The sequence below is a fragment of the Corylus avellana genome, chromosome 11, assembly GCF_965113065.1.
Source record: "Corylus avellana chromosome 11, dhCorAvel1.hap1.2, whole genome shotgun sequence".
Classification (NCBI taxonomy): domain Eukaryota; kingdom Viridiplantae; phylum Streptophyta; class Magnoliopsida; order Fagales; family Betulaceae; genus Corylus; species Corylus avellana.
In genome coordinates, this window is record NC_142500.1 from 5,576,012 (window position 1) to 5,590,091 (window position 14,080).

At 37.4% G+C, this 14,080-nt stretch overlaps 2 protein-coding genes and 1 non-coding gene across 3 annotated transcripts; 2 read left to right on the forward strand and 1 right to left on the reverse strand.

Annotated features, from left to right (window-relative positions):
- The first annotated feature begins 972 nt into the window (after positions 1-972).
- On the forward strand, positions 973-1,794 carry LOC148583030 (NAC domain-containing protein JA2-like). The gene is made up of 2 exons (XM_088511784.1): positions 973-1,317; positions 1,627-1,794. Exons 1-2 carry the CDS (start codon positions 973-975, stop codon positions 1,792-1,794), a joined length of 513 nt encoding a protein of 170 aa, XP_088367910.1.
- Positions 1,795-4,203: 2,409 nt separating this feature from the next.
- LOC132166831 (small nucleolar RNA R71) lies at positions 4,204-4,310 on the forward strand. The gene has a single exon (XR_009438632.2). It is a non-coding gene; the product is annotated as a small nucleolar RNA R71 (small nucleolar RNA).
- Positions 4,311-8,940: 4,630 nt separating this feature from the next.
- LOC132165273 (serine/threonine-protein kinase PBL34) lies at positions 8,941-13,410 on the reverse strand. Its single transcript, XM_059575765.2, has 6 exons — positions 13,045-13,410; positions 11,931-12,250; positions 11,692-11,827; positions 11,016-11,149; positions 10,813-10,936; positions 8,941-9,776 (listed from the first exon to the last, which is right to left on the reverse strand). Exons 1-6 carry the CDS (start codon positions 13,163-13,165, stop codon positions 9,325-9,327), a joined length of 1,287 nt encoding a protein of 428 aa, XP_059431748.1. The 5' UTR covers positions 13,166-13,410; the 3' UTR covers positions 8,941-9,324.
- Between the last annotated feature and the right edge of the window lie 670 nt (positions 13,411-14,080).

Sequence of the window (14,080 nt, forward strand, 5' to 3'; positions counted from 1 at the left end):
AGAGAAATTTACAGGAAGAGGATTGTATTTGAGAGAAACTTTTTTTTTTTTTTTTTTTTTTTTTTTTTTTTTTTTAAAGAAGTGTTCTTAGAGAATTGTTCTTTGTCAGTTCACAAGACAAGTGTATTTATGCTAAAGTTTTGCTTTTCCCCATTCCGATGAACGACATTTTAATTTTATCATGAAGTGGACCGTAACGATTGATAGAAGAATTTTCTAAGTATATACACAGCAAACAAAACTTTACTTACAAGGCTGCATGTAGGAGGCTCAACAATCTCAGGAACAAATAAGTTCATTTAAGAGTTCGTCGAAAATCAAATACTTTAGAAGCTTTGGATTGGAAAGACGCAGAGATTGTTGCAGGACAGGAAGAAAGATGTGGAGACCCGAGTGAGGGAGAAATAAAAATTTGACAGCAGATTTTGAAGTTAATGGTGGTTTGTGGACACTATCTTTTATATATATATACGTCTACATGGCACGATGCCATATTATTTTTTTGTGGAGAGAAAAAGACAAAACAAAAAGAAGATATGCCATCTTGTCACTTGGACTTTTATGGGCAAAATATGAAGTTTTTATTAGATTCTAGTATATCTGAAATTAAGATGGGACTGCCACCTAAGATTTATATGGCCAAAACATAGACTTTTTAATGCAATCAAACAATAGTTATCAAAGTTTTATTAAATTCTAGCATATCTTTTAGTGTTTGATTGAAACTCTAATACCCTTTGAAACTTGTATAAATACATCGATCGTTGCCTATTTTAACATCAATGTGATCTGAAAGTGATCCCCACCCTTGTATAAATACTGACGTCAACGTGATCCCTAGCCTCCAGTCTTAGAGCATCACCGCAAGCGAAGCCTTGTTTTTTATCTGAAAGCGTTGAAATGGGATTTGAAACGATGCCGTTAGGATTTTGATTTCACCCAACTGTTGAAGAGATTTTTATGTTTCTTCGAATGAAGGTGAAGAGAGAGGCGTTGCCTCATGACGAGGTGGGTGAGTTCGATATCTATGGGAACAGGGAAACATGGATTATATTCCATCCCACGGTGAAAAAACAATTCTTCGTCTTTATGAAGTTGAAGAAGAAGAGCAAGTCAAGGAAGGATAGAGTTGTTGGGTGTGGCACTTGGAAGATCGAACACACTCAAAAAGTTCGTGATCCTAAAAACAACAAACTCATTGGAATCAAGAAATCTTTTGTCTTCAAATACACAAAGAACAAGGCCAAAGGTACTGATCGCAATGGCCAATGGATCATGAAGGAGTTTTCTCTTCGAGACTACTCAAAGGTAGAAGATGTAAGTATATATATAATAACCAATCTCTCGTGAATTTCCTTTTCCTTTAAATTTGAGATTCTCAAATTCATAAATCTCAGGGTTTTTAGGGTCTAAAATAAGTCATGTTTCAGCATTTAATGATAAAGTTATTAAACCTATGTTTCTAGCTTCCTCATTAAATTTCGGTTGAGATTTATGAATTTGAGAATAGAAAATTCTAGGGGATCTCAATCCCTTTTTATTTGGTCTATATAGTTGATTTGTTATATTTAATTAGATTTATTATTATTATTATTATTATTTTGTGTGTATCTTGCATGCATGCAGTTTGATGAGTACGTCGTTTGTAAAATCAGAAACAAAGACTTGGATAAAATGAAATATCCAATCAGAAATTGGATGTTGGTGGTTGGTAATTTCATTATTTCATCATGGCCTTCAACATCCTTGATGTTTCTCATTGTTCCGCTATATCCAAGTGTCATGCTCCTCTAGGCGTCACCACCGGCCATCCCGCACTGCCTTCGGCCACCACGCTTCTTCCACACCTTCTGCCCATTCAACCACGCGCCGCCAAAGTTCCCTGATCACGGAGGTGGACACACCATTCGATAGATTGACCGTCGGATGTCCTAGATTTGCCTAGAATACTGCCGAAAAATGGTTCACGTGCCCTCACGCGCCACCTGATCGAACTTTCTGCCACAAACACCATGCGCTCCACGCGCAGCCGCCTTCTTCCGATCAACCTAATTTTTGGACCATTCGACAGATCCGCCACTGACCATCCTAGATCCATCCGAAAATCATCCATCAGAGTTGCCACGCTTCTACACGAGCCACTTGAAGTCTTCAGCACTCCGCCACAGGCCGCCATAGTGGTCCATTTGATTTGCTCACGCTCCCACTCGATAGATCCTGCTTTGGTGACTCTAGAACTGCCGACATTAGCCCATTCTGCCATGTCACGCGCCCTTAGAAATTGTGCGCATGAAACTCACGCGCTAAGGCGCCACCTACCGCGCGTGCACCACACGTGCCAAGGTCGTCAAGCTACCACGTCTGTCTTAGTGCCACGTCAGCCCTAGTGCCATGTCAATGCAGTACATGCCATCACTGTGCCACATTAGCACCACTGCCACACAGTCTTGCGTTGACTGTTGACTTCTATAAGAGTTGACTGTTGACTTTTTAGTTGACTTCTAGAGTTGACCAGGTATTTCCCACTCAATTTTTTTGTCCTGATTTCAAATTTGTGGTCTGTTTTTGCTTTTGGCATCTCTATATGGTACAAAATGAGATTCTTCCAAAAACAAAAAAAAAAAGGTCCGAGTGACCACATCATGCGCGCCACGCACTAGTTAGATTCGGTGTGCCGATCTAAGAACTGCCCAAGTGGGCTCTTTTTTTTTTTTTTTTGGCCTGTCGTCTACCCCTTTTGAAGTTTGGCTCATTGTCAACCCTGACCCACTGTTGGCCTCTTTTTGGATTTTGGCCCATCGTTGGCCCCTTTTGAAGTTTGGTTCATTGTCAGCCCCGTCCCGTTGTCGGCCCTTTTGCATCTACATTCACCAACCATTTGCCGCCGTTATTGGCTACCTCGCCAACCTCTATCTCTTTTAGCAGTCACCACCATCTACGGCTTGTTCCCGGCCTCCGCCACCGCTGTCATCATTGTTTCTGATTTCAAACTCAAGATTCCATAATATTCCACCTTAAGTTTGAGGGGGAATGTTAGAATACATGAAAAATATATAATATTTTTCGTATATTTCATAATTATACTGATATCAAATATTTTCTATTTATGGTTGATTGTAATCAAATATTGGGATTGTAATCAAATCAACGGGATTTGATTACTATAATTGTATTTAGACATTACCCTTTAAATAGAGACCTTTATATTGTAGACAAAAAAAAGTTAATGAGCACAATGTAACCCTTATGGGTATTCCAAGTGGTGGACGTAGGTGTCTAACACCGAACCACCCGTAAGTTCTTTGTGTTCTTTTTTCTATGTTGCTTTCGTTATAATTTCTACATCATCATTATTTCATCATATTCCATATTTGACTAGGGAATTTTCCTCTTTTTCTTTCTCCCACTTGATTGGCTAGCTAGCCAATTTTCCCTTCCATCTTTGACATAGCTTGATGGAGTCCTTGTATGTCTCTGCCATTGGCTATGGTGGCGTTCGTTAACTCCTGTATATTCTTTTCATTTGATTGCGTAGACTGGTTGACAGTTTGCATGAATGCTTTAAGTGTGTCTTCTAGTGATGACTGTGGTGCAGGCTGTGGCACTTAAGTGGTGGATCAATACGTAGGTGGTTGAGCTTGGTGAGATGGCTAAAATTGATTATGGGCTTGAGTGGAGGTACCTCCTTGGTTAAGTGGCTGATTCTGCTTCCAATAGAAATTGGGGTGATTCTGCCACCCTGGGTTGTAAGCCTCAGAAAACGGTCCATTTGTGGGTTTTCTATACTCATTGAAGGTGTTGACTTGCTCCGTCGGGTACTCTATTGACAGAGATGGACAGTTTTGAGTGAAGTGCATTAGGCTGGCACTTAACACGCATACATCAACTTGGTAAGTATCTGTTGCATTCACTAGTTTGTTTAGGGCAATAGCGTCAACCCTACACATGAGATCTTTGAGATGCCCCCTTATGTCAGCATCGTCCTTCACGTCGTAGAGGCCTCCCATACTAGAAGCAGTAAGTTGTTTACCCCAACTATCTAGAAAGTCCCATTGTTGTGCGTGTTCGGACAGTTCATCCAAAGTTTTATAGGCTTCATCCCTTGTAAGATTTAAGAATTCTCCACCATTCATAAACTCAAGTAGGTTACGCTCCATTTGAGTCAATCCCTTGTAGAAATATTGATCAATCTTCTCATTCTCAAAACCGTGGGGTGGGCACTTCGTAGTCAACTCTTTAAACTTCTCCCAGCTATCACTGAATTTATCCCCCTCTTTTTGCCTGAAATTGGTGATCTATTTACGGAGATCATTGGTTTTGGAGATTAGGAAGAATTTGTTGTAGAACTTGCTTTGCAGGATTTCCCAAAAGGTGATGGATACAGGCCTGTTGGAATGTAACCAGGTTTTCACCCTATCATGTAGGGAAAAAGGAAATAGTCAAAGGCGTACCGACTCATCCGAGAAATTTTGCAATTTAATCATATCACACATCTCGAAGAAAGACCACACATGAACATATGGATCTTTGTTCTCTAAACCTTTGAATGACAGAAGGACGGGTTAAGAGAATACGCCGGGAGTGTTTCTGGCGAATCCTCCTCCGATGCTTAAGTTAGTTCCTTCTCTTTGATTCTAGAGTGTTGTCTGGAATAAAATATCGCGTAGATGCTTTGTGATGTTCGCCTATTTATAGGATGGGTTATCTGGCATTGAAGATGGCAACCGAGCGTCAAATTTGGGATCCAGGAGTAACCGACGGGCGGGTTAATGATCCTGTCTCTTAGCCGTTATAAGTGAGTTGTAACTGCTTCTCCAATCATTGCGTATCCCGTGAGTGACACATAACCGCCATGGTGAGCAATGCGTAACCTCCGAATGATTTGCAATTGTTCTTGAAAATGATACTAGTACTCCCGACTACATGGGCTCGGTCGTTGTTGCTAACTTGGTGGGGAGTTGGTCCCATGGCAGTTGTTCCATACTTGCCATCTATTGCATCCGAGATGTACGACATTCCAAGCCAAGGCATTCTTGGAGCAATGTGTACCTTTACAAGGGCCGATCCCTTCTAAAGGTTTTGGGCTTCTAATGATATTTTAGAGCCCGTATTCTTGTTTTTCCATGACCCAGGCCCATGGACTTGGGCCCTATAAAATATGTGTAACATACAAAATGATGGGCTTTTAATGTTAAAAAATTGGAGTTTTTAGGCATGTGTTTTATAATACTTCGCACTAAAATAGGATTAAGGATACTTTAGTTAGTGCCTAAGTGTTTGTAATAGAGTTGGAACTGTCACAAATCTAAAAAATAGGAGAAAATGACATTTTAAACACTTAGGAGTAATTCTCTGTGAAAGTCGTGTGAACGGTAGGTAACAGAAAAATAGGAAAGACATTCGGTCATCGTCCACGATTCATATTAACAAATATCCAAACTATTTGATGACCATTTGAACAGTAATAGTCTACATGTGAATTACGGAAGGACAACATTGCATAAATGTAGTTGGAGGTCTTTAAGCCCCCATTATGAGCCCTAGGGCTCCATTTGGTGTGTGCCCTAGCCTCCAAAACAAGAGAGGAAGAGGGGATTTCTTGAGAGTTTGAACTCATATCTTCCGGTATGTAAGCCACATATATACCTCTTTCCTTAGCCTATAATATTGTTTATATTTTGTTCTTAATGTTGTGTGTAGATGTCATGATGAGTTTGTGTGTGTATTTTTTAAGTATGAAAGTCAAGCTTTGTTGGTGAAATATGGTGACTTTAAGGTTAGAAAGTTGATTTTTGTGGATAATATGCTCTATTTAGAGCTGCTTATTGTTTAATAATAGATCTCTAAAACTATGGTCAAATTACATCAGCTTAAAGAGAATCCTAAAAGGAAATGGCTCTAATAGGCTTATGACAGATAGAGATGTATATGCAGATGTAGTTATTGGCTTGCCGTTGCTAATAATTCATTGAAAATGCTCGGTTGATAATGGTTATCAACGAAGAAAATATCATATCTGCAATAAAAATAAAAATAAAAAAGTAGTCTCTAATAATGTTCAAGGTCGTTGTAAATAACTTTAGGACCCAAAATGAGACGCCCTGGCTGATAATTGATGACGACTAGCATCTCTTCATTGATATTTTCTTATCAGTAGCAACACGATATACCACTGACTTTTTGATGCAGTGTAGGTATAGTGGATCAGAAAACAAACAACACTAGACTAACAATTTTACCAAAACTAAGAACAAATCAAGGATTTAAGATAAAATAGATAGAAATCTGCTTCTAAATTGTTTCTTATTGAAAACCAATGAATAATAAAAAAAAAAAATGAGACTATAATTACCCATCACAAGTATTTATAGTAACTAGACTTCTAAACCTATTAAAACACTAAATAAAGTCGGTTTATCGAACTAATGCGATCCCATCCAAACAGGTCTACTTAGTCATTCGGACGAGAATGTGATAAACTAGTAGAAATCCTAAAAACTTCATCATTCGGACAACTGGAGCCTGCAAACGACCACTTCTAGTTGCTTACTTAATAGGACAAGTAGTGAACACCTCAATGAACAAAGCTCTCTAGATCTCCAAGGTGAACGTCTTTGATGCAATATGACGTCGTGAGTTGCAAAGGCAAACAACAAGCAAGTAACAATTATTATCAAAACTCAAGAGTCTATCAAGAATTTGAGGTCAAATAAGAGAAAAACTCAAACTCTGAACTTTATTATTAAAAAACTGAATGATGATCACCAAGCTACGTTTTTTTGTCTATAAAATATGTATTTATAGGCCCTAAACTCCTAACCCTAGTAGTAATAGTAAATCAGTCGGAACCCAAATTCCCATAAACTCTGATGTACGTCACTCTTAAACCTTTTGAAGTTGAGCAACTAAATCTTCAACTGGACCTAGCACCATTTGACATATCTTCTCTTTGGTGTTCCATGCTTACTTGTCTCTCTCTTATTGGAGGGCACAAAAGACTTGGTTTGTGCCAAGTCCTTATATAAGTTATTCTTTTACAAATATACAAAAACATCTCACAAATCTTTATACACCCATGATAAAACTTAAATCTAACTATATAAGCCCCTTAACCCTTCGCTTAGCATCTGCCTCTTAAATAGGCCCCGTTCCACATGCTTGTGCCGAAAAGGTTAAGTTTTAAGTGCATGCAGTCTGACACCGATTGATTGTTTTAAAGAAACAATTGATCGTTAGGTATATAATTGTACCATTCGATCATTTTAAAGCAACGATCAATCGTTCCACGAAAGCATAGCCCCATTCGATCGTTACAAAGCAACAACCATTTGTTTTAGCTACAACCCCCAACTTACCACATGTTCAAATTAACAGGGCTATTTCATTATCTTTAAACTTGTTTGGGCGTTTTACAAAATAGTGTACAGAAAATTTCAACATATTTATATATACACATTAAAGTAATACATAGTTCAACCAATGATTTGTAAAATATTTGCCACATGTTTGGGCGAAGTGTTAACAGGGGCGGCTAAAAGCATAATCACTGTCAAAAAAAAAAAAAAAAAAAGCATAGTCACAAGCGCTTGCTCGAACAGTGCGGCCTCTCAATCTTGACCGTTGGAAAAAGTAATAAGAATAAATAAATAGATCTAAAAAAAGAAAGAAAATTGGATGTGAAATCCATTTGAAAAGCTTTTAGCTAATATTTTTTTAATAATAATAACTTAATAAGGTATCCTTTTAGCTAAAATTTAGATAGAACTTTACATAATCGGACACGAATGCTCTTAGTTAGGATAATCCTAGCTTTAGTTCCTACAAATGTGGATCCCCAGGTGCTTTCTTTCTTTTTTGGGGGGGTTTGTTTTGGTTTGAGGGTAAGGAAACCCTCAATTTGTTGCTCCCTTGCATAAGGAAATTAGAAACAAGACGTGGATACAAGGGAAATTTCATGTTACCCAGCCGTTATAAAGAAGAAAAATGCTAGGGGGCCAATATTTATTTTTTCATATTTGACTCATCTTATCTTACAAATTAACCATTAAATTTATGAATTTATGTGGACCCTATATAAGTTAATGGTGGACCCCACAAATCTAATGGTTAATCTATTGAATTTGTAAAAGAATACGAGACAAATATGAAAAAAAAAATATATATATTAAGCCCTAACATTTCTCTATAAAGAAAGTCGAAAGTGATGGTAATCCTTGCTGGCTTTAAAGTAACATATTCATAATTTCCACTTAGCATGAAAACAGGGTTGTAGTGACTGGTAAATCTATCAAAAGAAAAGATGTCGCTTCTTTTATTTGGAAAGACAGAAAGCTAAAAGAAACACCTGACTGCTCTTTTTACTGCTAAAAGATAGAAAGGCTAGTGCCGGCATCTTCATTTTCCTCTTTGCCAGCATACTTTATATAGAGTTGTTAACTGCAACTGGAGAAATATCCTTTCTAGAAATTACAAACATGGACCAAGTCAAAGCCAAACATGATCCTAATCTACTCTGACATCAAAAACATGTGAAGGCAAAATGAGTAACCATACATATAATATTAGGGAAATAAAAACCTAAATAATCTATAAGCCTGGCCTTAATATAGGACGAAGGTGAGGCATTTAAACCCAAAAGCTTAAACCTATAGGATTGGGTAGAGAGGATTTGCTGGAAACTTAATTGTTGGTGGCTTGTCCTGGACATGATCAGGCTTGGTATACAACTCAAGGACCAGTGAGTTCCATAATTGCAGAAAACTCTAAAAAGTTGCAGAAACTGGATTAATATTGGAGTAAGATTTAGTAAAACCAAATGAAAGCACAAGGCCAACAAGTTCTGACTCAAATGGCACTTCTTCCCTTTGAGCATTGGGAGAAGGGTAAGTCTTGGGTTGAAGACCCACTAAGTGCATATATATAATTTACAAATTTAGAAAATTGAAAGTACAGTACCTTAGCTAACAATGTATAGAAAAATGCAATTTCCACAACTCAAAGCAGTTGGAAAAATCAGGTAGTTGCAAATAACAATCATCGAAATGAGAGGTTTTATCTAATTACAAGATATAGCTCAATTACAACACAGGCAAATCGTGAGGAATGTTCTAAATTGATGGTTAGTTCTCTAAGGTCAGGGTTTAAGAAAAGGAAACTGGTGTACCTTCCTCTTCCGTTGACCCTGCTGCTCTGGCAAGTTTCAAACACCCAAAACTTATACAAGCTTGAAATATATTCTTCTGATAATTTCCCAGTGGAAAGAATTGGCATCCAAACTTTTGTTTTATCAAATAGTTGAGCCAATCAAGGAGAAGTGACTGCCCATCATCGACAATGCTGCCTGCCAGTATTCAGTGGGGAATCTCTGATGCTCTTGGATGGGTTGTAGGTGAGCTGTGGAGTTCCATCTTTCTTCTTGCGTCTCCCTTGTTGAGGTAAACGAGAATGGCAAGATAAAATGGCAAGGTCGTTAAGATCTTGCAATGGAGTCAGAACCCTAACAACTTCATCCATTGTGGGGCGGGTTTTCGGGTCCTTACTAAGGCAGTTGTAGGCTAATTGAGAGACCTTCTGCACCCCTTTAATGGAGTACTGTCGTTCCAAGCGGTGATCCACTAGTAGGTCAAGCTTTCGCTTGTCAGCTAGAAATTGCCGAGCCCACGCAACAAGGTTTTGTTGCCCACTAGGGCGTTTTTTGTCCATCGATCTTCTGCCCGTTAAAATCTCAAGTAACACAACTCCAAAGCTATAAACGTCACTTTTGGATGTCAAGTGTCCTGGGGAAAGAAGATCCAAAAATTGTATAAAAGGTCATATCTGAAACTTCTTATGGTACAAGAAACACAAACACAAAGGATAACTCGCTTCTATGCCAAGGACATGACGCATCAGTTTCCAAGCATCTGAACTGCATCAAACTTGAATTTTTAAAAGTTTTTGGTGTTGGATGACCAACAAACTAGATTCTTAATGCTAAATAACAACATCATTATCAGACCAATATGAAAATTGTAATTTAATTAATTTGATTGGAATGACTTCAAATAAATCTTCCACTGTCTTATCTGACCTTGTAACTGTAGCACAAGATAATCAAGTCATCCTACAATTAGCCTGTGGAGGTACAAGCCCTAACTGTTTGTTAGGAGAGTAGAATTACAAAACACAGGGTTTAGAGGTCTAAACACTAAAGCTTTATAGATTTTTCTGAATCGTGTGTATATGTGTCCATGCACTGAAGCGAGCACATTCAACAGATACTCGATGCTTTTTCTAGCTTTTTAAAGGAGACTACTTACTTGACACTATAATTCAGCAGATTGAGGATTCTAATGAAGTCAGTAAACCTCATTAGTGAATATATGGATGAGTGTAGATATTAGACAATGTCTTATCACTAACTTCAGTATGTGTAAATCATCTTTATGTGGTATCCGAATGCTACATAAAGATGCTTGAAACTGATGCTTAAACAAATTTGAGCATTTAACAAGTTCAAATATCTCAGCGCTATTTTTGTTATTAAGCCAATGACAAGTTCTAATATCAGTATACCAGTATATCCTACTATTAAGTTCTCTTACCATTAATGATTAACTTCATTAAAGCCAGAACATATATATTTGAACTTGTACTTAAACATCCAGATTTGTTTATCGTCCAAGATTGAATTCAAATGCCTATTGTACAAATGGTCTCCACCCTTGTTTCTGCTCGGATGTAGAGATATAACATTCCCTCTGAGACCCAACAGAAGGCTTGTATATGTTGGAGTTTTTAATTACTTCAAAATTTATTCCGCCATCTTCTTACCTGTCATTACATACTCTGGAGCAGCATAGCCATAAGTCCCAACAACCCTGGTAGAAACATGCGTTTTATCTCCTTGAGGACCAGCTTTTGCTAGACCAAAATCTGAAAGCTTTGCATTATACTCCTATAGAAGATAATCCCTGTTAACAGCTCAGTTCAACAATATCTAAATTTCATCATTCACTAATATCATATTCACATACCGAATCAAGCAATATGTTGGATGTCTTGAAGTCTCTATATATGACTGGTTCTGGACCATTATGGAGGAACGCAAGTCCTTTCGCTGCGCCAAGTGCAATCTTAATCCTATTGGACCATGGTAGAGGTATGGTCCCTTCAAAAATTTTGACAAAATTAGCAATTGTTTAATAAAAAAATTTGATAGTGCATGATCATGCCAAGTATACAAGTTAAAAAGAGGCTTGAGAAAATAAAATAAAGAAGTTAAATTGAAGGCATTGTGCTAGATTTAACCATCCATCAATGTATTATAATCTTGAAGAATTATGTAAGAACTTACAACATATCTCAAGGGCTTATACTCCTAAAGAAAGATCTTTTGAACATGGGAACCTTTGTAGGATTCATTCATTGTATGACATATTCAGCTATAAGAATTAGGAAGAGAAACTGGAGAAAGAAGAGGGAAAACAGATAATGGAAAAAGAACAAATTCTATGTTTGATACTAAAATTTACTTGTAACAACATCACTTACATCTTAAGAAGGCAGATTCCTTTTACTAAAATTTAGAAAACAGTGATCCCAAGCAACATTCTGATGGCAGTTTTTCAGAATAAACAACACAATATAAAAGTTTAGCAAGATGAGTTGCATAAATTGGAAGTAAGAAAGCCTAATAATAGCTACACTCACTTTTAAAAAGATGGTTTTCAAGACTTCCACGCGTCATAAATTCATAAACAAGCAGCCGTTGATCATCTTCAATACAGTACCCAATAAGTTTGACAAGATTAGGATGGTGAAGCTGTCCAAGAAAATCCACCTCAGCCTGCATTAAGGAAATGTCACGGTTACTGTCCCGATTTCCAGCATCTCACTGAAAACCTCTTTTTGACATCAATCTACTAACCCAAAGCAGATATTCTACTAACCACCCATTCTCTATGGCCCTGAAGACCATCCGGCTTCAAGCTTTTAACTGCAACCGTAACTCCGGACCCGGGCTTCGCTGGTGCTGTCCCATTTTCCTCAATCCATCCTTTGAACACATAACCAAATCCACCCTCTCCAAGAATGCTATCGGGTCTGAAATTTCCGGTCGCAGCTTTCAGTTCCTGAAAAGTGAATTGGAGGAGCTGGCGAGGAGCTTCACTTTCCAATGGTGGTCGCTCAGAATTATCTGAGGATAGGTGAGCTTCATTGGGAGGACAGAGTTCTCTGTTGCTAGCATTTAGATATCGTGTTTCAGTCGCTGCATTTGACAGAACGAGTGTGAAAAGATCAGCTTTGATCACAACCCTCTCATAGACAAATCGCATGATAGATGTCAATTTAGCTTACTTTGAACTTTTTTGGCTTCACAAAGAACATCTAGAGGTGAAGTTTGCAGAAATAAAGTATTACCATCAACATCTTGACTGGATTGGGAGCATGAGAACTCAAATTTTGCGGTGAGATATCGAGTGGAATGAACTTCCTTGTTATCTCATAAAGATTAACTAGTTTTCACAAAAATTAAGCAACGCGGATTTGGAGGATCCAAAGAGCAGAATTATGCATCTATCAGAAGAAAAACCAGTTGAATTTCAACTGTCACACTCAGACAGAACAAGAAAAATCGCATTTCCTGGTACCTAGTACTAAGGAAAATGACCTTGATGGACTCATTAAGAGAAACCCAATCTGAGATCTGTCATCTACTTCAAAAATACATCACGATTTCACAGTTCATAGGAGGAATCTTAGCATATTATTTTGAACTCAAAATTTTTCATGGTTTATAGAAAACAGGGGAAGTGGGCACAATACCCTTTCAAATCCAAATACCATAAAGCTATGGTGGATAGTCTGAGAAATTTGAGAAATTGAAGACAAAAACAAAAACAGAGGAGACCCATATGAAGACAAACCTGGAGCATTTCTGAGATAAACTTGTATCAAATCTCGAAGCTTAAAAAATTAAAATAAAGCGCTGAAATTGAGTTCCAAACTATAGCAACAGAGCTTTGTTATAGAACACAGACATATATGTATATGTATATGTACCTGCGTCATAAACCAGACTAGTACGAGGGATAGTGTTGGCAGAGTCTTTAGAAGAAGAGGACTTGCAGGCACCTCTAACGCCGCGTTTCAGCACAGACCAGCACCCGCACTTCTTATCCATAACTGGTTTGCTGCTTCTCTACCATTAATGGGTAATTGCATGAGATGTGAGAGAGAGTAGAGAATCAGCCATGGTGGTGAGGGAAGAGAAGAGAGAAGGGAAAGAGGTGAGTGAAGAGAAAGAGAGAGAGGAAGTGTTATTGTCGTTGTTGCTGCTCCTGTTGGAGATTGCAGGCATCATCATCGCCATCATCGCAGTGTGTACAAAAAGAACTTTTTTCCCACCACTTTTTTGTGTGGGGGATGGAATGGGTCTCTCTCTCTCCCTCTCAACCCATCAATCACATTGCAAGCTTGTTTGTTAATGCTTTTCCTAGCTTTTTTTTTTTTTTTTTTTTTTTTTCAAAATGGGTAATACTATTTAATTGGTTTATATCCTAATATTATTTAATTACTTACAAAAAAAAAAATTATTTAATTGAGATAACGTGGGAGTACAAATTAATTTTACTGTCACATCATCAAATTGTATAGCAGTTCTACTATAAATGTGTTTGGTATTGTGCTTTTCGTAGACAAAAAAGGCGATTTTAAACAAAATCGCGAAAAAAAATGAAATTACGTTTTTAAAAAATTGCGATTTGAAAACGTAGAAATCTGAGTTTTCAAATCGCAAGCAATGTGAAGCTTTTTTGAAAACGCACAATTTTTAAAGTTAAACTGTGATTTTTCCAAACGCTTAACTATGTTTTAAAAAAAAAATAGCGTTTTCAAATCGCTATTCTAAAATCATACTTCTTGAAATCGAACACCCAAACAAACCATAAATAGCATTACTCTTATAAAAATGTTTTGAGATGAAAAAATAATTGAGTATTTTGTGTTTGAATAATGTTATATACTACACGGCTATCTTATTATTATCTCACTTATGTTAACATGGTATTGTCGGTCAACTATTTTATTTTATTTTTAA